We start from the raw sequence: 26,125 nt of genomic DNA on the forward strand, positions 1-26,125 counted from the left end.
AATATTTGAAAATGTGTAGTCCTCAATATTTAGACTTTGTGTATCAGCTAAAGATTGACAAAGTCAAAGTCAATCTCTAGCAGATACGCAAAGTCTAAATATTGAGGACTACACATATTTTCACATATTCTCTAGGATGAGAATCTCCATTCCCTGCTAACAGCTAGCAAGTGGTTTATGGTTATGATGTACCTACAGCCTATTTGACCTTTAAATAGGAATCATACTTCATTTTCTCTGCTAGTTGCTCCGTGTTCTCTCTGATAGCCTGGGAGAGCTGGGAGACTGGGTTCAGCATTAGATTGTCCAGAATTACCTGTGATTATATTAAGAGTCAAAGGTTAAAATAAAAAATGATGTAATTGTAGTTTATCTATACCGTATCTGAGAGACACTGCCATTGGCTATGAAGGTTGTAACACCCTAAGCAAATGACTAATGGATCAGTTTATTAGTGTAATGAGCAAAGGATTTGACCAAATTTGACCTCTTCACGGTTCCAGGGACGCCGTCTGGAACTGTCATGGTCGTTCATATTTGAGTCCTGGTCTATTGGACTAGTTGAGCCTGGAGGAACCTTTTGATAGTTCAGACTTGCCTCGGGTATATGCTGTACCAGCTGTAGATTAATCAGGGATGGGAAAGCACTAGTAAGAACACGTGGACATGACAATGGCAGGTAAAATTTGATGTTAACAGACATACATCTCTGAGCTCAGATTACAATGGAGGCTTCAGAGATACAACTCTGGGAAGATATCTGTATGATCATGCTAATTCAATTGTGAATAGCAAAGGGTTCTATGTTCACAGTCAACATAGTTGGACAATCTCCTTAAAGTGAACATAACCTGTTTTATGAATATACAGCCTTAAGAGTGAGTTTGGAAGTGAAGTTCCATGCATTAGGGATGCATTAGTATGGAAGTATGTCAAATGTTTTTTAAATAAAAAGCCTGTTGAATTGCACTACTTGAAAAAAAATAGGCATTGCATGCTTGCATTTTAATGCATTGTATTTTTAGTGCTTACATTTTTATGGGCTGAAATTCAACATGGTTGAATATTTAAGCTGTGAATATTTCAATTAAAAACATCTCAAACACCTTTTCATTATTCAAAATTCAATAATCCATATTCACCTTTCATATTTCACTTCCAAAATATTCAAACTGTTTAAAAATACAACCAATAATATTCAACAGGCAATTTTCGGTCCATTTTATTTCGTTTTGCAAATTCGCTTCCACAAATTCAGTGGTTCAAATTCGACAGTAAATTCAACATTAACGTCCAGGAACTGCAGGAAAAGCAGTAGATTGCCGAGCATACTCTCCATCTGCTGTTAGTCGACCTCACCATCAGATGGTGCAAAAGCGCGTGTTGTTGACGAAGACATTCATTCATAAAATGAAAATGATTATCTGTGTCAGTATATGCGGAAAAGATGATAAACACACAAAAGCTGTGTTTATGTTTCATTCAATAACTTCATTGTTACTTTCCCTGTGTATTCTACATGTCATCAGCTTTCTCTACCATGAACAGGATTATAATCGGTTTCCCTCAATACCTCATACTCAAGGATTTCCCTTCCGTTGATAGTGATATGAAAGACCAATCTTGCACCTTATTAGGGAAGTAGGCTGTAGGCTATTATATAGGCTACAGGCAAGAAGATGGACTCAGAATATGAACTTAACGCGCAAAGTTTCATGCTGAGCGTTTCGTGATATACTGGCATAAAATCAACACATACACATATATATATATATATATAGTATGCATACGTGTATTGCATTAGCTTAAACTGTCACAGCACTTGCATATTGTCCTCCTATTGTTAGTTTAACTGTAAATTGCTTTGGATAAAAGCGTTTGCTAAATAACTAAATGTAAAAATTGGCTTAAATATTTTGGACATTAGCACATTTAGGGACCGTCTCTAAAGTTGCATACAACATTGGCATACACGTTTCTAACTTCAATAGCAAACTTAAATTTATTTGAATAAATATCAAAAATCCAAAGGGTGCGCATTATGCCTGACACTAAATGAACACTTTACAGTTGGTTTTATGACTGTAAGTCGTTCTATTCAAATGCTATCGGAGTTAGAAACGTGTATACCAAAGTCGTATACACTTTAGAGACGGCCCCTAAATGTGTGAATGTCCAACATCAAGCCATCTGTATGCCAATCTATCATTGGGAAACGCTCAGCATTAAGCTTTGCGCGTTATTCTGAGTCCGTCTGCTTGCCTGCGAGTTTGGTCTTTTACATCACTGTAGTCCATTAAGCTACGTTAAGCGTTGTATATGTCCAGCAGGGGAATCCTTAAGTATTGAGGGAAACCCTAGCCTGCATGCAGCACATCGCCACAATATAAAGTTAAGGCAACTAAACAACCAAGAGAAATATATGTCAACCTCAAAAATGTAACATTGGATCTGTATATCCGCATCGGGGAATAACATTATAATCTCGTTCACGGTAGAGAAAGATGCATGTAGGCTACACAGGAAAAGTAACCGTGAAGACACTGAATTTAACATAAAACAGCCGTCATAATAATCACAAATACACTTACATTGCTGTAAATGAGTTTTATGAATGAATGACTTGTTCTAACTGTTGCTGGTCTTCAACACGCGCTTTTGCACCATCTGCTGGTGAGGTAGACTAACAGCAGATGGAGAGTATGCTCGGCAATCTACTGCTTTTCCTGCAGTTCCTGGACGAATTTGAACCACTGAATTTGTGGAAGCGAATTTGCAAAGCGAAATAAAATGGACCGAAAATTGCCTGTTGAATATTATTGGTTGTATTTTTAAACAGTTTGAATATTTTGGAAGTGAAATATGAAAGGTGAATATGGATTATTGAATTTTTAATAATGAAAAGGTGTTTGAAATGTTTTTAATTGAAATATTCACAGCTTAAATATTCAACCATGTTGAATTTCAGCCCATAAAAATGTAAGCACTAAAAATACAATGCATTAAAATGCAAGCATGGTTAATGCAATGCCTATTTTTTTTCCAGTAGTGCAATTCAACAGGCTTTTTATTTCAAAAACATTTGACATTATTCTACTTCCATACATTAGGGAATAAATCAATTAGAGCAGCAGTTTCAACAACAGGTTCCAAAGGTGGACATCAGACAGCTGTTAGTACATTGATTTTGGACAACACTTGGTGATAATGAGTGATGAACTCAGCACCTGAGGTAACAGGAACCTCTGTAATAATGCATATGGTCTCTGCACAAAAGAGAAAATATACAACAAAACATATGCAAGATTACAAAAAAAACGTGTACTTCAATCTTAATCCTCTTTGGGGACACAATATAATTATCAGGAGGTGTACCATGCTACTTCACCATGACTTCTTGGTTACAGAACATGCTTGGTTACCTTTGACTTTAGCATTTTATCTACTATGTTTTCTCCTCATTGTGCTAATGAGGAGATTGCAAACATTTGCAGCATGTTCTGCTTCATACTGAAAAGGTAGTGGAATGGGCCAGTGTATATGATGGGATGCCATTTAACCAAGCAAACAAATTTTTGGCCTACCTCCTCTCTGGTCGAGATAGTGGATGCGGGGGTATTTGGCATGGAGCCTGGGGAAGTGGTAGCTCCTAAGCCTGAGGATGTCTGGGAGTCACCATCCCCTGCTACATCATGGATTTCACGTGCAAGAATAGCAAGATCTTTGGCCAGGTCTTGACTCAGCCTAAAGGATACAAGTATTAATTTTGAAATATATATAAAAAAAAAAAAATCATCAATCATAAATATTTATGCATGCACACACTACCCAATGCATTACTATATTACACTACAACAACAACAACAACAACAACAAAACAAAAACCAAATAACCTGGCAATCTCTGCACTATGAGTAGACCAATTCTGGAAGTGTTCATTCTGAGTTTCGTCTTCTTCCGTTTCCAAAGAGCCACATTTCAGCCTCATTTGAACAGTCTTCTGTGGTGTCTGTGTCTGAGTTGAAGCTGAGGTATGGGAGCGCTTTTGCTTAGAGTTGGATTTGGTTTCAAACTCCTCCTCTGAGGTAGAGGAATAGTCTGAATCCTTTTGTCTACGGTGGGAACCTCAAATTAAAAAAATATATATATATTGTCAGTAATAATGAAAAATGATTCAAAATGTTGAAAAATGTTATGCCACTCCAGTGGTCTTGTCTATAGAAACTGTATTTATAGATCTAAGAGTATTAAACTGACAGATACTCACCAGCTGTGCTACTGTGTTTAACTTGGTTAGAGCGGGCACGAGTGGAGGAGTGTTTCCCTACTGATGCAGTCCCTTTGCCGGAAGCCTGTCTCACCTCACTTGAAGCCCCTTTCCTCGCACTGCTACTCGCCTCTGTAGGATGGTTAGAAATACCATGCTTGCTTGAGGTGGATTCATTGTCACTTGGAACAGTGAAGGATCTAGTTCGTTTCCGAGGCATAGCAAGAATGTCCAGCCTTGAGAGTTTCTTGCCTTCAGCAGGAGTCTTACTGTGGTCGGAGCTCTGAGACGCATGGTCCGTCTCTGCACCCTCATTGTCTGAGGTCTCACCTAGTCGAGCTCGGCGGAGCATCGAGGCACGGGTTGGTCTTGGGGCTGAAAGGCTATTAGATCGGGTGAGCACCTGAGGGCTTCCTTTGGTTACCTTACTGGGGTCCTCCTTCTGCAGGGGTGCAGTGAGTTTTTTGCGGCTGTTGGGCCGTGAACTTGACTCATGGTCAGAAGCAGCAGCTTCATGCCACAGCTGTTGACCATGCTGATTATCCGAAAGGTCTAAAGAACCACGGTTACCAGCACTGCGACGAAGCTGGAGACGACGACTCATTTCAGCTTTATTAGTATTATCTGCAGAGGCATGATTTCTGCGTTTTTCTGATAGTCGTTCACGTGCTGTAGGTTGCCGTGCTTTGTCTTTTGCAGTTAAACCGGAAGATGATTTCTCCTTACGCTGGTCACTTGCAGATGTACGCTTCTTAGGTGCAGTGACAGGAGCATTTTTACTGCTGACCATGCTTACAGTACTGGCAGTATCAACATCTGAATCACCAGACAGGGAGTCCTCTTGTGCAGGAGAGCTTCCTGTTTTTGAGCGTTGACTAGATCCAGGTAACTTCTCTTCTGGTGATGCCAATGATTTCTCTGCTTCCTTAGGAAAGGGAAATGTATCTTGGACAGTTTCCTCTGTATCCAAGCATCTCAAAGCAGGATGACTAGAGATATGTGGTAGTTTCTTGACTTGAATGTTGTCACTTGGCCTATCTTTGGTAAAACTTTCCTGTCGAACAAATGTTGAGGTCTCTTTGGTGGGCACCACATCCCGGTTATGTGCCTGAAGGTTCGGGGCTGACGAGTTGGGCTTCACTGGACGCCTAGACTCATGGCCACTCAAATGTCGTATCAAGACAGTAGTTGGAGGTATTTTGGGAGAGCAGTCTCTCTCTGGCTGTGAAAGAATTGGACTTTTGGATGCATCTGACTTGGATGAACCATCTTCAGAACCAATATAAAATGAGGTGGGTTTGGGAGTGGGTGGTGGCTTCTCTCTTAACCCTCTAGAATGGTTTACATTTTCAGAAGGTGAGGGTATTGAAGTTCCTCTCTTTTCTTGGCTCCTTCCACTCCTATCAAGGATGGAGCTGTCATCTGAACGGCTGGTGTCACTCAGACTGTCTGGGTCCACATCGTCTTGGACACGTAGCCTCTGATTACAGTCCTGCTGCTGTGGTGCTCTAGAACCTTTCTCCGGTGGTTCATGGTCTACGTTAGTTTCATGCCGGATCAAGATACTAGGGGTTGTGTTCTCCAGTTTTTCTCCTGGTGGAACCTGAGGAAGTAGTCGTCTGGTCCTGAAACCTTGACTGCCATCTGATTCCGAGATATCCAAGCTTTGACTTAATGTCACTCTATCATCTTCGAAATCAAAAGAGTGAAAATAGTTATTATTTTGTTGGCTATTCATAATGAAATCAAAATTTGTATTGCCAACTTGTTCAAACACAACTTGTGATTTTCAATGAAAATACCTCTGTCTGCAGGCCCATTTTTGGGTGGAATTCCCATAGATCCTTGTGTAGATCCATCACTATAAGCGTCTGCTAGGCTGGCCCAGCGTGAGACCCATTTAGACTCTCCTACACCAGGATGTGCCTAAATCACAAAGGGCAACAACTATCAATCATAATTGCATTAATTGTTCACTATTCACTGACACCGTTAGGGCGACATTTAGTAATGAGTACTGTGAGTACTGTTGAGTACTGTTGTCAAAGCAGTACATAATTGCAATACCTGCAGTGATTTGACCTGGTCCCCACCATGGCCCTGTGATGATGTCGACATTATATCAGCTGCCATACCGTGGCTATGACTAAAGAATAGTTGCTCATCTTTACCATCATCAATCACAGGTCTATAAACTCCAAAAGTCTGACCACTGTATTCTGGTGCATCTAAAACACCAAACACCTGTGAAATGAGAACAAATATGATTTACTATGTTTCTCAAACACTACTCAAACATTTTCAGATCACTTTGGTCAAACAGGCGGTGCACCCCAAATTCACACCAGAAGTTGAAACAGATATTTATATTTCGGACAACTCAAACATTGAACTCAATAAATGCTTTGAAAGTGCCAAAGAGCCACAATTTTCCACTCTTACCATTCAACTTACCAATCACTTACTTATAGTATCTGTACAGTACACTGGGATAGGAGAATTTTACACCAATTGTAATATAGAATCTACATATCTCTTATCAAGAAAAAGAAAAAAAGGCTTTGTCACCTGGTCAATCATACTTCTAGCTTCCTCCACTTCCTTATCTTGTGACTCTGTCTCAATTGTGTAGGTACCAGCATCACTCAGACTGTCCTCCTCCTCAGTTCGTGTCACCCTTGAACCCTTAGTTTCAACACCACTAGCTAATAGTGGTGAAAACGGGGGCACAGATGACCCAGCTGAGCAGACTGGGGAGGCACTAGAAACTGGAACCCTTCCAGGGGCTTCCGAAGGGATGGAGACAGGGGAGGATATTGGGAGAAGAGACTGGGATAATGCAGGTAGTTGAGAAGGAGAAGATGGGTACGACAGAGATGAGGGTCCAGAGGGCTCTGCTGGGGAGGGTAAAAGAGTGTGTGATGGGGACATCATCACAGGTGGGGCAGACAAGGGAGGTGGGGAAGTTTTTCCTGTATCCTTCAAGAACTCTGCAGTAAATTCCTGAGCAAGATTGGACTTCTTGCCCACACTCCCAAAAGGCTTAATGGTGATAGCTGGTGAAGAGCGAGAAGAGGTCCCTAATAAAGATGTGCTGGTCCCATTGTCTTCTGTCTTCTCTCTCTTCAGTGAGCTTGATCGCTGTGAACCTCCATGGCTTGAACCTTTCAGTGGAACAGTGATTTGCTGTGTTGGAGGAACATGCCCATGCACAGAGGCTGGCCTTTCCCCATGAGCCAGGCCTTTGCGTCTCTCTAGTTTGGCCTTCAATGCAGAGTATGAGTCAGCATGCGCAGAGTTGTGGGTAAAGGACTGTGACCGCTTCTTTCTGGGATTATCATCAAAGAACTCAATAATGAAGGCCTGCTGGGTGTGAGGCTCAGGGGGAATGGGCTTAACCTCTGTCTGGTGAAGGGAGGAGGCTTCTTGTACAGGATGAGCCTCACTTTCATCAAGAACACCTTGATGGGGTTTGTGTGGTGAGACTGACTGAGGATGATGAGTTTTTTGCATTGAGACAGACGGCTGGGACAGAACTGATTCTGATGGTTCAGATGGCTTAGATTGCGCTGACTGGTGTGACTGTACTGATGATTGTGATTGCATGGAATGATGTGACTTGCTGCGTTTTCCATTCAGCACAGGGTCTTCTGAATCACTCTGGGTTCCATCATCATGATGGTGTCCTATTAGGATTGCAAATATAGTGTATATTATGGCTGTCAATCTAATTAAATTTTTTTTTTTAAATGTAATAAAAAATTCATGCAGTTAATCATTCCTCATAGCCTGTATGTCAATTCTATAATAATTTGTTTTACTAAAATCGTGACAATCAAAGCTTGAAGTTTGTTTTTACAAAGACAATCTGATTCTCAAACACAGCCAGCTTGCCTCGTCTAGACCTACTAAGAGCAGGCACAGCCACAGAAAGAGTAACAAGGTATTCACATAGGACGCATGTATTATATATATATATATTTTGTATCAGTGTGAGTCTAACAGAAGGAAGTGCAAGATGTCTCTTACCTTTGAGTGTCCGAATATGCATTGCTAAGTCACTCTTAGTGCTGTACACATCCTCGCAGGGTGGCCGCCTGCACATCATGCTGACATCACTCTGCACAAGCCAATCTGCCACCTTGCTCTCAGCTGACAGAACCTCAGTGGGTGTGGCTGCCAGAGAATTACTGGGCTGTAGCTGCTTGCTACGCTGACGAGAGGAGAACTTGGTCACGTGATCCTTGATTTTAATCTTGCCTGGCATGCAGTCATCAAACTCGATAGTAAAAGAAGCATGACTTTGGACAACTGGAGGTGTAGAAATCAGAGAAACATTGGTGTCTTTGGTTGGGATGTCAATCAAATCCGTCGTTGGGGACTTGGGTTGCATATGGAACTCCTTTGTTGGAATTTCAAAATAGCTGGGCTCTCGATGGTACAGGTAGGTTGACTTGGGCTGGCCATCACGGATCTCTTGAACAGAGACGTTAAATTCATCCTCAGCTATCTCCTTTGTGATCTCTGTCAACAGACACCCACACCAAACTATGAATATGGTAATAAGACAAATGTCCATATTAAAAACTCATGAAAGTGGCCGTAAGGGAGGACAAATGCTTACCTGAATGATTATCCCCTGACCTTTGTATTTCATTGTGTGCTCCCTTGTTCCCAGAGTCCTCCTCACCCCACCATGATGGCTGTCCATACAATGGTGTTGGCCGCGGTACAGGGGACTCTGAAGAGGAACACATGTAAACACAGAAAGAGAAAGAGAGATGATGAGTTGGTTATTGTTACAGCCCAGGGTGTTCTAATATCATTTGTTGTGAGAAAATATTTGCTGTGCTCTGTTTCTCTCCCTCACTCTCTCACTCAAGTTAATTACCATCAGCTGGAACTCATTGTGAGCATGCCTGAGACTGAGCAGAGTATAAATGGTGCACTCACAGAAGCCAGTGCTGTAGAACATTCTAGTGATGGGAAGTTCGGATCATTTTACTGACTCTCTTGTTCGATCTCGTTCATCAAAATGAACAAATCTTTTTTCGAGTCATTTCGTTCATTTAAGGGGCTTTAAATGTTATACTTTTAACTGGCAATTTCCACGAACACATCCACCTACACAATCTCCACAATCAATTACTTTACCTTCCGAGTCTTTCGTTCATTTGTCACGTGACAAACGTAATGAACGGATCGTTCATGAACGACTCATCACTAGAACATTCACCCCAGCCTTACGCCGGTTTCAGACTGGAATTTGTCTGTGTGTGTGCACGCACGCTGAATGAGAACTAGTGCTTACCTTTGATTTAGGAGTGGGACCTATGCTCATTTGCTGTGTGGCAACAACAGTTACCAGTTTATTGTGAGGGTAACTGGAAGGTATTGTAAAATATATAGACTATCCTCCTTATTCCAAACATCTAGTATCCTGGGCATATTTCTATTATATATTCTAACATATTAGCCATATGACCTGAAACAAGTTTTCTTGTGTCAAGTCAAATCACCTTTATTTATATAGCGCTTTTTACAATACAGATTGATTCAAAGCAGCTTTACAGAGATAACAGGAAAATAATGCAACAAAGTTTGTTTCGGCTGTACAACAGATCTAGAAGAAAATAGTGTCATAATCCAGCTTAAGTTCAGTGATGGTTATTTTTTGTTATACAAAGTTATTAATTTAGTTCATTTATAGTCGCTCTGGAGAAAACAGTGTTGTCAGTTCTCACATAATGGTGTCAATGCAGGTAGATCAGATTGTGAAAATTTAATGTCCAGTATACAGGACGTTAAGTAGGCTTTTAAGTGTCTATATTACACAATAATATAATTGTTAACCACTTACATATGATTAACAAAAAATAATACATCATATTAAATGTTGCCCAGATGTATTACTCTTTGCATACTCACTTTACTATGCATTATTTCAAAAGTTTTGATTATTATTATTTTAATATTTTATCTAAAAACTCAAACAACCCTCATGTTGTTCTCTTACGAGAGGTACTCTCGTACTGCGTAAATCTTACGCTAGGGGAAAATCTCTTTTCCACGAGATACTGAAGCCAAAAAATTATCCTTAATTTTGAAATAATGTAAAACGCGTTGCGGCAGCATGCAGACACAGGCGAGACGGCTTGTGCGCCTATTGGCTGCCCTGCGGCAACTGCAGCAGCCTATCGATAAGGCCCACTCGTGACGTCAGCTCCAATGGGGGCGCTTCGCGCCCAATACGTCACGTCCCGCCAGAATGGGCGTGGTCTAGGGCTATAAACATAGCTTCGAGAGGCTAGCTCACTGATTTTTCATCTCTTCAGCGAAGCTCTCGCATCGCTGGATCCGGAGAGAAGCCGCGCCGTCTGAAAAAGCCTTTCAGCGGGACGAGTCGACACTCTGAAGCCGCTGGCCGCGCCGCCTTCAGTCGCCTTCCTGCTGCGCTATCCGGCGTTATATCCTTTCTCTGCTACTGTGTTTTGTATATGTGTGTGTGCTCGCCGCCGCGACACACACTCTCATTGCACTAAAAGAGCCGGGCGTCTTTTTCAAGACGCCCCTTTCCTGAGGATCACGCAGCTCTCGCGCTCGCGCTCGCGCTCGCTGACGGCGACCGCCCTCACTGCGAGCCAGTTACTGCCTGGTGACTCTGAGGACTCACCTGGCATCCTTCTCCGAGACTGCTCCTCCGCCCCCCCCCAACCCGCAAAGCTCGCCGGTGCGCCCGCTTGCCTTGCCTGCTTGGGGGATGATACCTGCTCTCCCTCTGTTCGAGCCGCGCAAACCGCGCCGTTCACAGGGGATGTCAGGAGCGGACGGTCACGGGGCTAGCTTTCTCTCTCCCTCTGTTCGAGCCGCGCAAACTGCGCCGTTCACAAGGGAGGCTGGAAGCGGACGATCGGGGTTAGTTTTTCTTTACGTTACAAGAAAGCTATCCTGCCCTTGCGCCCCATTCACGCGTCACTCACCGGCGAAAAGACATCTCAGTTCCCTGATTAGGCGACTGGAAATATCAATATTGCAGCAAACGAGCCTGTTGTAACACGCACGCTTGCAAGCAAACGCCGAAGAAAACATGTTGACGCTCTCTTATATGCTCATGCATCTATACACCTTTGTGTTCCCCCCCTGTGGCTCAGTGGCGGAATCTTAGGTTTTTCGCACGAGAGATCGGGGTTCGAATCCCGGTCTAACGGCAGATATATTATGCCGCCAATGCTTCGCTCTGTCAGTTCCCTGAAAGGCGACTGCAGATGTGCATTTTGCAGCCAACGAGCGCGCTGTGCAACCCGCTCGCCTGCACCCAAACACCGTTTCTATGGTTCCCGTGCGTCACTGGCGAAAGGAGAAAAGGGTGTTTTAGCCCCGCTGCGGCCGGGCCGACCTCCACTCCTGACACATTTCTCATTCCCCTCTTAAGTTCAGGTGACTGGAAATGTCAATATTGCAGTGAGCGAGCCTGTTGTTTTGCACGCACGCCTGCAAACAAACGCCAGCATGTTGACGCTCTTTGATAATACTCGCGCTACTGAATGTCTATGTGTCTTCCTCTGTGGTCCAGTGGTAGATCGTCAGATTTTCACGCGAGAGACCCGTGATCGAATCCCGGGTCTACCGGCAAAACACATTTTTTGCCGTCAATTCTCGCTCTGGCAGTTCCCTGAAAAGGCGACTGCAGATGTGTATTTTGCAGCCAACGAGCGCGTGGTACAACCCGTTCGCCTGCACCCAAACTCTGTTTCTATGGTTTCCGCCTCTGAAGTTCAGACGACTGGAAATGTCAATATTGCAGTGAACAAGCCTGCTGTAATACACGCACGCCTGCAAACAAACGCCAGCATGTTGACGCTTTCTGTTTCTATGGCAACTAATCGCTCGTTCAGTTCCAGTAAATGCGACTGTTCCAGTGTATTCTGCAGTAAACAAGTCGGCGAAAACAGCCCGCTTGCCTGCACACAAACGCCGCTTTTACGGCTACCCAGATAAATCCCATAAGAGTGTATTTTCTGGTGTCCCGGCCACGGCCGATGGTGTTACGAATGTAGACGAAAATTCCTACACACAAACACAGCCCGTCACACAGGGCTCGCGCACATGAAATCGACCCAGGTCGATTGCGCATTAAACGTGGTAAATGTGCCCACTGCCCAGTGCCCACAAACACTACGTTCCGCATATCTCAAGGTTTCTGTAAAAACAAAACCAACGTGCATTCGCTCTGCTCAGGCGGACAATGCTCTCAGTGTTGTAAATGTGCCCGCTATCCCGCGCCCACATTCACACATAGACATGACAGGTCCTACGGGACTCGCCCAGCCCTCCCCTCTCGGTTGACCACCGCAAAGGAGTCGAGCGCGGGCAATCTGCCCGCTGTTATCAGCGCGCCCCCTGCCTCGAAGCGCGACGCTTATGTTACAGCACACCGAAGCCCCTCTGTCGCTGAGCGACCAGAGCGCACTCCGCATTCAGCCCCTAGCCATTCGGGGCAGATGCATGGGCAAGGCTACCCGGGGGTTTTGAAGTGGGTGCTAGACATTATAGAAAGAGGCTATTCGCTACAGTTTCGCCGACGCCCTCGCCGCTATGTGACGCGCGTCGAAGCTACGGTAAAAATAGAAGTAGCACCACCTACTTCGAGCCGAAATTTTGAAACTGTTGAGCAAAGGGGCCATAGAGCCTTTATCTCAAGCTCAGAGTGAAGGAGGGCTATACAGCAGATACTTCCTGGTACTGAAAAAAGACGGGGGTCTCAGACCCATACTAGATCTAAGGCAACTGAACAGAGTGCTTGCGAAGCAACAGTTCGGAATGCTCACGACCAGAAAAACCCTCACGCACATTCGCCGAGGAGATTGGTTTGTGTCAATAGATCTGAAAGACGCATATTTCAAATACAAATAGCGTCACGTCACAGGCGACGTTTGAGATTCGCCTTCGAGGGCCAGGCATATCAGTGCTCAGTCCTACCGTTCGGCTTGTCTCTAGCCGCTCGCACCCCTCAGACTACAGGGCATGCGAGTATTGAACTACTTGGACGATTGGCTGATTCTAGCTCAATCTCACTCGGTGCTCATAGAGCACAGGACCATTTTGCTCGATCACCTCGAGAATCTGGGTCAATTGGGCGAAGAGTTCTCTGTCTCCCAGACAGATAATATCTTTTCTGGGCACAGAACTGGACTCGCTGTCTATGATAGCGCGACTGTCACCAGAGCGCGTACTAGACATTCAGCGCGCAGCGAGCTCTTTCCGCTGCGGCGCATCTGTCCCGCTCAAGAAATTTCAGAGGATGCTAGGTCTCATGGCCTCAGCATCATCAGTACTTCAGTTGGGCTTGCTTCGCATGCGCCCGCTACAGTTCTGGCTGAAAGCGCGAGTACCGCGCCGAGCGTGGGCTTCCGGTCTGCTTCGTCTCAAGGTCAATCAGAAATGCATCGCAGCTCTGAAACCTGGGAAAGCAAACGACTTGTACCAATCAGGTGTTAGCCTGGGGACATCCTCGAGTGTGAAGGTAGTGTCTACGGACGCCTCCACCTTGGGATGGGGAGCACTGCTCAAGGGCAGACCGTTCTTCGGCCAATGGTCAGAACGGGAGAAGCTTCTACACATAAACTGCCTCGAAATGTTGGCAGTAGACAACGCACTGACGCGTTTTTGTCCCTAAATACGAGGACACCACGTCCTGGTCCGCTCGGACAACATGTCAGTGGTGTCCTACATAAATCGCCAGGGCGGCCTCAGGTCCCGAAACCTGCACAGGCTGACAGAACGCCTCCTGGTGTGGGCTCAGCGCAACCTGCTCTCGCCGAGAGCAGCGCATGTGCCAGGGCTCCTGAACGTAGGACCGGACAGACTGTCCAGAAACAATGTTCCGACAGGCGAATGGCCTCTACACCCACAGACAGTCCAGCTGCTGTGGAAGAAATTCGGCAGAGCGGAAGTAGACCTGTTCGCGTCTCAAGAAAACGCTCACTGTCTGGAATTTTTCTCCAATTTTTCTCCAAGAGCAGGGACGCGCTGGCTCACGTATGGCCCCGCCGCCCGCTCTATGCCTTTCCTCCCGTCTTTCTCCTGCCTCAGGTGATAGAACGGATCAGAGAAGGATGCTCAGTGCTACTCGTAGCGCCGTTCTGGAAAAACCAACCCTGGTTCCCAGTTCTGATGCAGCTAGCAAGCACTGCCCCATGGCCAGTGCCAGTGAGGAGGGACCTCCTCTCTCAGGCCAAGGGCTCGTTTTGGCATCCGCGCCCAGAGCTGTGGTCCCTTCATGTTTGGGCCATCAACGGGTACCCGCTGACCGCCCCAAGCGGAGTGTTAAACACGATCACGCAGGCTAGAGCTCCGTCTATGCGACGTCTCTATTCCTCGAAATGGTCAGTGTTCTCCAGCTGGTGCACAGCTCGTGGCGTGTCGCCCCTAGACTGTGGGGTGACGGAGGTTCTCTCCTTCCTACAAGAGCTGTTGGACAAGGGCAGGACCCCTTCCACGCTCAAAGTGTATGTGGCGGCCATAGCAGCGTTCTCAAAAACAACGCTGGGTCAGTCAGTAGGAAGGAACGATTTAGTCATCGTCTTCCTTAGAGGAGCTAAGAGACTGAATCCTCCCAGACCTCCCTCAGTCCCTGTATGGAACCTTTCTACAGTGCTGGAAGCCATGAAAGGTAACCCATTCGAGCCTTTACAGACGATTGATCTTAAACACCTGTCTTTCAAGACAGTGTTTCTTCTGGCTCTCGCTTCAGTGAAGCGCACAGGGGACTTACACGCGCTCTCAGTAAGCGCGACGTGTATGGAGTTTGGGCCTAATGACTCAAGAGTTATACTCAAACCTAAGCACGGTTATGTTCCAAAATCCCTTAACACACCGTTTAGGGCGCAGGTCATTCCCTGTCAGCCTTACCGGTCTCTGACGAGGAAGGAGACGCAAGCTTCCTTTGCCCAGTCAGAGCATTAAGAGCTTATGTGTCTCGCACGTCTGTTTTCAGACAGACAGAGCAGCTCTTTGTTTTCACTCTACGGACGTTCTAAGGGACTTGCCGTGTCGAAACAGAGCCTATCCAGTTGGATAGTTGATGCTATAGCGCTGGCTTATACCTCTAAGGCAGGGATAGGCAACTCCGGTCCTGGAGGGCCACTGTCCTGCAGAGTTTAGCTCCAACCCTAATTAAACACACCTGAGCAAGGCAATCAATGCTTTCAGGATTACTAGATAGATACAGGCAGGTGAGTTTTTATCAGGGCTGAAGCTAAACTCTGCAGGACAGTGGCCCTCCAGGACCGGAGTTGCCTATCCCTGCTCTAAGGGCTTACAGTGCCCATTTGGAGTCAGAGCACACTCCACGAGAGGCGTGGCCTCGTCGTGGGCTTGGTCTAGTGGGATTGCCTTGCAAGATATCTGTATGGCGGCAGGCTGGGCCTCCCCGTCTGCATTTATAAGGTTTTATAACCTAGAGGTTCCCGCCTTGCAGGCTAAGCTGCTTTCGGTCTAAAATCGGTACTGTCTGCCCTGATGTGTTCGGGCCAGAATACTGAAACTGCTTGAGCAAATGCTCGCTGTTGGATCGCGCAGCTCTATGGGCAGTGTGTAAGACCCACTATATTCGTCAGTCCAGGCCGGGGGTCGCCCTGACTGTACGACACATCATCAGTATAACTGCTCCTTATAAGATGTTATATTATTACAGGAATGATGCTATTCTAGCCACTCTTTCCTGGGCTCTCTGTGAGTCCCTTATGATCATGTACTATATGAGCCCGGGCACTTGCCCTTGGGACTTTGGTGCTGGATCTTAGCATGCACGGCGTTTTACACTGTTTCCCCTAGCGTAAGATTTACGCAGTACGAGAGTACCTCTCGTAAGAGAACGTACTCGGTTACTAACGTAACCTCGGTTCTCTCTAGAGAGGAAACGAGTACTGCGTATCTTGCCGTGCCTGCACACGCTCTGGTTCGCTTCGGCGATGAAAAACCAGTGAGCTAGCCTCTCGAAGCTATGTTTATAGCCCTAGACCACGCCCATTCTGGCGGGACGTGACGTATTGGGCGCGAAGCGCCCCCATTGGAGCTGACGTCACGAGTGGGCCTTATCGATAGGCTGCTGCAGTTGCCGCAGGGCAGCCAATAGGCGCACAAGCCGTCTCGCCTGTGTCTGCATGCTGCCGCAACGCGTTTTACATTATTTCAAAATTAAGGATAATTTTTTGGCTTCAGTATCTCGTGGAAAAGAGATTTTCCCCTAGCGTAAGATTTACGCAGTACTCGTTTCCTCTCTAGAGAGAACCGAGGTTACGTTAGTAACCGAGTACGATTTTTCTATTTCAGTTTCTTTGTATTATTTGTAATAAAAATAGATATTACATATATAGAAACACTAGTGATGTCAGACTTTTAGACACCATATAGATTTAATGAGCTTTTCAGCACTCTACGGGTTGAGCGGTCCATGAGCCCATGTGGTGCCAACAGATGCTCATTGATGTATGTGTCAATGCAGTGCCAGCAGCTGGACTAAGGCATAAGGATTATCTTTCGTATGTGTCACCTGACCAAAAGCTCGATAGGAGGGGTTTACAAAAAAACCAGGCCACCGTATACTGCAGTCTTACAGATAAACAGAGATTAACAAATGCTGTAGATAAGAGACGTGATCTTGTTGTTAGATACCCTCTGTACTACATGTTGCAAAGCATTTTTTAAATGATTTTTATCACTCTCTGTCTTTTTCTCCTGACTTTGGTCATTCTTCATCACTCTCACCTGTGAGACTCTTGCGTTCAGAACGCTCTAATTTGGTCCTTTCTTCCTGCAAGTTCTGTTGCTTCCCCTCTACAGATTTTATGTCCATCTGCAGCTGACTGGTGTACTTCTCATGCTGACACAGCAAGGGGCAGTCCACCAAAATATTAAATGCATAAAACATACATCATTATTTTTATATGCTTCAGATAGAACATAAAAAAGACACACACTCACAAACATGTAGAACCATACCTTGAGGGCCTCTTCAGGGACTTTATGTTGACTCTTCTCGAGAATATACACATGTGAATGTGCTCTTCATGTTAAGTCAGTACATTACAACTTAGATGTATATAAATCTTCTGAATACCTGTATCTTAAGCAGACAGGAATTTAAATCATGTCTCAGTCTCTCCAAAAGGTTGTACAGAGAATGCTCAAGAAATTAGACAACAGACAACAAACTGCCTCAACCAAATTTAAAGTGTCATGCTTTGGCATGCATAGAAAAGCTAATCAGGTAAAGGATATCATATCCAAAACGAACGATGTCTGACAGCTTGAGGGTTATGTATGTTTGGTCTGGAATTCTCAAGTCATTCACAAAGGTCTGAAATGAGAGAAGAAAAACGAATTATGTATATGTGCCTGAGATATTGGAATGCCACAGCGAATGAAGGCAGGTTATTAGGGAAAATGCTTTTGTCTCAGAAAACAATGTACTTTAACTTCAATCTGAAAGGGGAAAAAAAAACATTTATATTTACAGTAATTAATTTAGCAGATTATTTTTTATCTAAAGTGATAAATAAGGAACATGATCATCACAAGAAATTAGTCGAGATTTAACAATATTCATAGTACAGAATCTACTTTTGTGTTCCACAAAAGAAGGAGTTTCAGAACGATATGTGAGTGTGAATGCACTGTAAAAAGTGAACATGCAGTTATTGCTTTAAGGAGGTATTTCCTCCTGATTCTACCGACAAAGTCCAATTTTGATGTAACCAATACTTCAATCAGGTTTATGTAGCATAAAACAAGGGAATGCTGTTTTAACTTAGGTTATATTGACCCAATATATAATTTCCATTAAAGCTCAGGACAGACACATTCATCACATGTGCACCTGCCCTTTGCTAATCAGCAGATTTTACTTCAATGAGAAATTGTGATTTGGGGATATTAAACACTAGCCTGACTACGTCAGACTTCCTACTTCCGCTAATTTCATTTCGCTCTTGTAGTCAGTCTGAGATAGCAGCCTATCTTTCAGTTTTCCACCGGCCTGAAAACAGCCGGGCCAATCAACGAACAGAGGGCGGGCTGAGAGCCGTGACGTAGACGCTGATTGTACCGTGGATGCGTAGATTTACTTCACATAATCTGCAAAAGTCATTCACAGCCATGTTCACTCCGGTATTTCGCTCGATGGTTTAGTTTTTGCATCATACATGTGTTTACAGTGGAAGTTAGATGCGGCTGAGCATGCGCATAACACACGCCATAACCAAACGTTATGTGATTGGCTTACGGGTAACCAATGATTTTAAACTTCAGACAAGCGCCCCCCCGCGAGAGAGAAAACACTTCTCTATTATGCTATGCCAGACTCTGTATACGAAGTAAAGTGAAGTAGCAGAGTCTGGTATTACCAGGCTAATTAAACACTTTATGTTGTATAAAAGTGAAAATCACAACTGACAGCGCTACTCTTCACCACAATGGTAACAACAACAATAACAGAAACTTCTCAAAATGTCCAACAATGTTAAACATTAACAGAAACTACCAACATCTTTCCCTTTGTTGTAAAACATATAAAATAACACTTAATACCTTGAATTTGAATTTACTTTCCTAACGCAGCAAGGCATGCTGGGAACTACAGATCAACTGCCCAAGGCTGTGTTTCTCAAAAGCATTGTGAGCTAAGTTGATCGTAGAGACCATTGGTGGCAAAGGCTCTACGCTCTACAATCAAAGGCAGTGGATCTAGAGTTCCCAGCATGCTTTGCAAGGGGCTGCAATAGGAGAGTAAATTTAGGTATTCAATGTGTTATTTTATGTTTTTCAGTAAAGGGAAAGATGTTGGTAGTTTATGTCATGTTGGACATTTATAGGAGTTTCTGTTACTGAATGTTGCGGTTACCATTGTGCTGAAGAGTAGTGCTTGTGTTCAGGCTGTGGGCATAGATTAATGTTTGTTGAACTTAGAGGTTCATTATGTATGTATTGTATAATGATATACATCAGTGTTAATCCATCTGAACTGATTTTAAGTTATGTATAAAATTGTCTTCAATTAATTTAATTTAATTTACATACAAAGTATGACTTTACTTCAGTGTTGTGACGTATTTCCAAGTGAAACGGAATATTTAATAGAGAGGGTGTTTATTTTAGCGCACCTCCTCTCCATCCCTCGCTCATAGCAGACTGATGGTTGGAGGGGAGTAAGTGGTTAAGGATATTCAACCCAAGCTGTCAAACTGACGTCATCAGAGAAGGAACGCCATTCCAGAGCGGAAATACCACGACAAACACATTTTTTTCTGTGTGTTAACTTGCACAGATTAATTGTTCATCACAAGATTAGTAATAGTGCGCCAACAAAGTAAATAGTGTCAATTTTGATTTCATGACGACTTTAAGAACGTTTCCTATCCTAACCATAACACATTTGTCATTGGGACTGGGTCTGATTCAAGGGTTAATTGATTCTCTCTGTACTGCAGTGACGGCACCAGCAATTACTTTAAAGGTGCATTGCGCAAGTCTCTGAGTTTTTGCAGAACTATGCCCCCTCTGGCGGCAAGCGAAACTGCAACCAGAGGTTGTCTTTTGCACTAGACAAAAGTTTTCTTTTTTTATCTTACGTGGAGTTTGCGTTGGTGTTTGAAATGAACTACAAGCCGGTCTCTTAGAATCCATCTTCTACGGAGAATGGCGGCGAATACACAAACCTGCCAGACATAGCCAGGTGAGCGTGCCGTGAACGCGCATGACGTCACGCTAGAGTCCTGCACGGGTTCGGGTACCCGACGGGTGACCCGCAAATTTTGCTCAAACGGGTGAAAAATATCCAACTGTGTCGGATACGGGTACGGGTCGGGTCGGACACGGGGGAAACACGGGTCTAAACACGGGTTTAAAACAATCACATGCAATGATGCAAACGTAAAAATATATGCATATTTTTAGGAACACATACAAAAATATTCCTGTATTTCAAGTTGATAAAATAATTTAAAATCCACATCAGTTTATTTGTGCCCACGCGCCACGCCCTCCCAGGATCTATAACGTTACCTAGGCTACTTTCACTTTTAAAAATTCATCATAACCGCGCGCGTGCGATCTGCTTGCAGTCGTCGAGATGGATGCTGAGGAGTTGAAGAAAAGAATAGCTAGTGGAGATTGTAATATGTCATCAAAAATCAAGTCCAGTGTGTGGGAGAAATTTGGAGTTATCTGAAGAAAATATTGTGAAAGGCTTTGCTGCATGCATTTCCGTGTTGGATAGCCGCACATGTGGAACTTCATCGCCGAGGAAGCACGCAGATAACTGTGGTAACAAACCAAGCAGTTCTATCGAACAGTATTTTTCAAATTTAACACTGTTCAGTATGTAGCGGTTTTAGGCACGGGCGAACCGGGCAATCGCCCGGGGCGGAATTTTGGGGGGGGCGGCACCGCCGGCACGAGCAGAAAAAAAAATAAAAATCTGCGCCGCGAAGCGGTTTTCTATTATCTATCATTTCATTGTATGGGGAATTGCCAAATTTGCGCCCCCTGCTGCTGCAGGCGCCACTGCTTGCTGAGAAGATGCCGTGCACAGAAGCTGTTTGTTTGAGAAGGGGAAAGGGGAGGGGGCGCGGGGGCGCGGAGGCGCGGGCGCGGATGACAGTTCACCTCTGGGTCTCTCCCAAATGGAACGGACGGGGGGGGGGGGATCCATATAGTTATCGAAGTTATCAGTCACACCTCGACTTTCTTCCAGATAACGCACATTTCATTCATAACATTATAAATACGGGCCTCTATATTTCCTGCACATTTTTGTTTTTCTGAATGGTCTGAATGGCTAATAAAAATTACATTTTTGTAATTGTGTCTATAATGTGATTGGCTAAACTGATTTTATTTCGGATGCGGGTCGGGTGTCGGTTCTAATTTAAGCGGGTCGGGTCGGGTGCGGATTTTAATTAGTGCTGTTGACGGATAACGGGTCGGATGCGGTTTAAAGCACTGCGGGTACGGGCGGGTGCGGGTTTACAAAATCGGACCCGTGCAGGACTCTGCGTCACGCCCAGTCTCAAATTCCGACCCGAATCCCTCTTATTTATTTTACTGTACAGGATTATAGAGACAATCGCAGTGATCAGAGAAGGGCTCATTCAGCCCATCAGGCAATTGTTTAAGCATGTATGGGTTAGAAAACGGGTATTTTTAACATGAAAAGTTGCGCAATGCACCTTTAAGCTTTTAAGTCTGCAACAGCCCCATAGTGACAATAAGTCTGTTACTTCTGTCCATTTTATTTTTAAAACCAAGGGGAAAGAGAATACAGATTGTCTTTCACAGATAATGTCACAGTAGTCTGTTAAAATGCACTCATGTTTTTATGACAGTAAAAGTCCCTGTTGCCTTTTGTTTAAAAGCTTACCCCATTTAAACTTCCAAGATCCTTGACAAGGTGCTCATCTGTGGCGGGGTTATAGTTGATAACAGCATGCTGTTTATCCACACTCCGAGACTAAAGGTGAAAAAGACATACATGTTTGAGGCCTCCCACCTAATTCAGCTGGAAAGATAGTGCTCTTTTAGCAAAGTAAACATAAGTTGGATCTTTAAAATCATTAAACAGGTCCCACATATCTGCTCTATGAATCTTACCTGTGTGGCTTGCAAGTACTTAATCTCAAAATATGGTTTTCTCTCATTCATGGAACACAAAAGGGGGATTTATTTTTTATTTTTTATTTTTTTATCCTGGCTGCAACAGCTTGATCTAATTTCAAGATCAAACTTTCAATTATGATCAGCAAAGCCAAATCTCTTTACCCCTTTGCTCATTGATTATATGATCAAGTCAAGAAATGCATGTTGCAGGTTACATGTTTACTGGTACACGGTAAAAACCTAATTGTTAAATGAATGGCTCAGAGTTGTAGTTAATGACATAAAAATAGTAGATTCACTCTACAAGTAACGACTGACCATTAGTGACAACACCTTTTTTTTATATGGTATGTGTACAAAGGTTGTTGAAATCTGAAATTGCTTGCAATCTTTAAAACTCCAGTCATGGAGGACCAGTGTCCTGCTTGAGTTTTTGCTCTAACCAAACACACCAGGACAAGCTAAGGATTTCAAAATTGCTTGCAAATCACAGAGTTGAAGAGCCCTGGGGCCTCATTTATAAAACTTTGCGTAGGATTTGCGTCAGAAGTGGCGTACGGATGAAACATAGGACGTGCGTACGCACAGAAATATTCGGATTTATAAAACCGTGCGCACGCACATCCTACGCAGTTTTCCCTTAATAAATCACAATCAATTCTAAATGTAGCGCAGCTTTTGCGGCTTCATGTCACGCCCGTAGATGCCCATAAATAGTCCGTGAAACGCCCACAAGTTAATATTCATTGATTGCGAAATCATGGCAAACACAGAGAGGAAATCAAAAAAAAACGTAACTTCACTCAATGTGAAGTAGAAGTTATCGTTGGCGAGGTGGAAAAGAGGAGTAAAATGTTGTTTGGAGGGCACAGTGTGGGCATTACTAATGCCAAAAAGGCACTTGAGTGGCAAAAGGTTGCAGACGGCGTAAATGCTGCAGCCTCACAACCTCGACCGTGGCCGAAATAAAGAAGAAACGGTCGGACATCAAAGTTGAGGCAAAAAAGCGTCTAGTGCATCGCCAGAGTTGAGGCATACGTCATACGTTATTTTATCAAAAATAAAACAAACTAAAGGCATATGCATGAATACCATGATTCCGTAGCTGATGAAGAAATGTTTTACTATGAAAACAACTTTCCCCAGTGGACAATTAATACATCTATCTATTTATCTATCTATATATCTCCCTAATTATCTATCTATCTATCTAATTGCATCTATCTGCTCCGCCAGATGGACACATTGACGAGAATATCAGTTTTGTACATTATTTCGTTCTGTTTACTATATTATTTATGAGGATGAATTGCACAACATGCCAATATTATTGCAGAACATATTTCACTTTTCTTTTTGCAAATATGTGTTAATTAGCATTTCTGTTGTAATTTTCGTTTGATTTTGTTTGTTTTACACTTTGATCGATCAAACGGGTGTTCGTGTAGGCTGTTAATTGTAAGACTTGCTTTGTAAAGTCTTCATGTTATTTATGAGAGGCAGTATTGTCATTTTTTTTACACAACGGTCTAAAGTTTCACACACTTTCACACACTTTCACGTGTTTCTTCCGTCTGCCAACGGTGTCGCCATTTCTCATTTCACCCGTTTTTGTGCGTACGCCTGGGTCAGAGCTTGCGTGAAGGACCGCACATTTTCCCGTCAAGTTTGCTTTTTATAAATACCAATTATTGCGTAGAGAGCGGCGTACGCCTTCTTTTGTGCGTATGCAACGTTTATAAATGAGGCCCCAGGGGCCTCATGTACAAAGACTTGCGTTGAATTCATACTAAAACATTGCGTACGGACAAAGCTGTAAATGTGCGTACGCACAAAAAAACCCAGATGTTTGAATCTCTGCGTACGAAGGATCCCACGCATATTCTCTTTGTACATCCCAGTTAACGTAAAATTGAGCGCACATGCACGAGCACAACGCCCCACCCAGTCTCCTCCCTTAATTAAATTAATTTAAATATGGTAATGAGTCCACTTTGGCAAAATAAAACAGTAAGAAAATGGGGGCAAGAAACGAAACTTTACAGAGAGTGAATTGGAGGTAGAAACGAAAAAAAAAATGTATTTGGAATTTTGTCCTCCGGAATTAATAACAAAAGGAAAAAATATGAGTGGGAGAGTTTGGCTGATGCCGTCAATGTGGTGGGTTCTGAAAGTCGCACTGTAGAGTAGACTGAGTACAGTTGAGACACTTGCGTTTTGATTTTTCACACAAAAAATAGACACTGAAAAGAAGTGAATTTCCACATGACACGCCACATGACATTTCATTACCTTGTAGACTAAGATATTATCAATTAGTTTATATTAGTTTATATTAGTTTATATTAGTTTATATTAGTTTATATTAGTTTATATTTAGTTTATATTTTCCAGAATTAGCTCATAAAAATAAGGTGCTTTTTGTCTCAACTTTGTCTCAACTGTACCCATAATATCATGTGGTACAGTTGAGATACCCCATTTTTAATGATGTGAAGGTAACTAACCATTCATTGTAAAAAAATTAAAAAATAAAGACAAATAAAGAAAATAACAATTGTGCAACATTTTTGTTTATTCATCCATTTATATTCATTCATTTTATTTAAATTAGCACTGGTTAAAATGTATAAAGCAGGAACAAGATATGTAACAATATTTATTAATAATACACAGTTTAAATATCACAAATATCACATTTTATTTTCATTTGCATCCTATGCTGGCTAATTACGGCGTTTAAACTGTTATCATAACACTGAACAACTAAACAATGTGTTTCCTAATAGAACTCTATCGGGGCTACAGTAGATATGTGTCTCAACTATCCCCCGCTGGCCACCTCGCACATTTCTCTAGATTTTGCAATTACCTTGCATGACACAATACCATGAAATACAGAATAACGTTTGTGGTGATACCAGTTACGTTTTACAGTCACATAAGGATAATAAGCTATATTCATTGTGGAGGGTGCATGGTGAAGTGAACGTCATATCTTAGAGAAAAAAAAACGTTCCCCGATATCTTCGGATCGGAGATGCGTCCGTTGTTCAAATTTCCCACGATCAAAGAGGACACTAATACGCACGTGCACAGCAAAAATCACAACTTGTGCTTGCTGCGAACGCAAGTTATTTAAGGTGTCTCAACTGTACACATGTCTCAACTGTACACAGTCTACCCTAAATGACCTTAAAAAGAAATGGTCTGATATAAAGGTGGACATTACACCAAAGCTGCCATTGCCATAGACTAAGGGTTGTATCAATTTGCATCATGCTTTTATATGTTCTTACTTAATTGCAAAATTGATAGAATATTCCCATAAGGCTCGACAATATATGTCAATTATTTTATAAATTGCAAATTAATAGCAATGCTTCCCACAGGTGGTGGTGCGGTAGACTTGTAGAACAATTCGTTGTGTAATGTTTGCAACTTCACTTCATTGCCTGTAAGAGTCGCCAACGGACAAAAACAATGAGAAATGTACGTACGCCAGACATGAAATTGGCGTGGAGGAACGCACATTCTCGCGTTAATTTCACTGTTAGTACATACGACCGTAAGCGTGAAAGCTGGCGTACGCAACGTTTTTGTGCGTACGCAAGATTGATACATGAGGCCCCTGGTCTTCAGCATTTCATGCTCCTGACAGCAACGACATACTCTTTACACTTTTTTGGATTCAGTGACAGTCAGCCAGAATTTGACGCATGCGAGTTCCCCAAATGTGCATGAAAGGAACTACAGTACTAGTCTTTAAACAACAGCAACTTTCAATTTTGAATTTTTATTATTAAAAATGTTATTAATAAAAGATTAATACCTGCTGTTAACAAGCACTGAAGTAAATATAAACACAAGAACTACAACTGACTTCCAGCCACAGCCTTGATGAAACATCTACAGAAGTTGTTACTGAGAATTAACAGAGGTTTAGAAGTTGATGATTTATTGAGTTTAGTTGAAGGTCACCATGATGGAGATCATTGTTTGCTTTAGTTGGGCTCTTAAAGGGATAGTTCACTTTGAAATAATTTTTTGATATGTTTTAGCTTACCTCAAGGGCATCCAAGATGTAGGTGTCTTTGTTTCCGCAGTAGTTTCAATTTTGATATTTTTAGGTCAAACCGTTCTTGTCTGTCAGTCATATAATGCAGGTCGATGGTCACTGTCTCAAAACACAAGCACAGAGTC

General features: G+C 43.2%; 1 protein-coding gene across 5 annotated transcripts in view; it reads right to left on the reverse strand.

The window, feature by feature from the left end:
* cep170bb (centrosomal protein 170Bb) overlaps nucleotides 1-26,125 on the reverse strand; it is a 50,950-nt gene that overhangs the window by 6,482 nt on the left and 18,343 nt on the right. For 4 of the 5 annotated variants that reach the window (XM_082148439.1, XM_082148438.1, XM_082148437.1 and 1 more), the window contains 15 exons: nucleotides 21,687-21,776; nucleotides 17,547-17,627; nucleotides 17,270-17,326; nucleotides 17,036-17,150; nucleotides 8,892-9,008; nucleotides 8,297-8,791; nucleotides 6,836-7,953; nucleotides 6,335-6,511; nucleotides 6,070-6,193; nucleotides 4,268-5,956; nucleotides 3,894-4,125; nucleotides 3,585-3,744; nucleotides 3,228-3,266; nucleotides 488-619; nucleotides 228-316 (listed from right to left, as the gene is read on the reverse strand). In XM_082148439.1, the coding sequence (XP_082004565.1) occupies nucleotides 228-316; nucleotides 488-619; nucleotides 3,228-3,266; nucleotides 3,585-3,744; nucleotides 3,894-4,125; nucleotides 4,268-5,956; nucleotides 6,070-6,193; nucleotides 6,335-6,511; nucleotides 6,836-7,953; nucleotides 8,297-8,791; nucleotides 8,892-9,008; nucleotides 17,036-17,150; nucleotides 17,270-17,326; nucleotides 17,547-17,627; nucleotides 21,687-21,776 (4,715 nt within the window). The remainder of the gene's footprint in view (nucleotides 1-227; nucleotides 317-487; nucleotides 620-3,227; nucleotides 3,267-3,584; nucleotides 3,745-3,893; nucleotides 4,126-4,267; nucleotides 5,957-6,069; nucleotides 6,194-6,334; nucleotides 6,512-6,835; nucleotides 7,954-8,296; nucleotides 8,792-8,891; nucleotides 9,009-17,035; nucleotides 17,151-17,269; nucleotides 17,327-17,546; nucleotides 17,628-21,686; nucleotides 21,777-26,125) is intronic. The other variant, XM_082148440.1, reaches the window with a different exon arrangement.

Source organism: Leuciscus leuciscus, assembly GCF_965113295.1.
Source record: "Leuciscus leuciscus genome assembly, chromosome: 19".
In the NCBI taxonomy this organism is placed as follows: domain Eukaryota; kingdom Metazoa; phylum Chordata; class Actinopteri; order Cypriniformes; family Leuciscidae; genus Leuciscus; species Leuciscus leuciscus.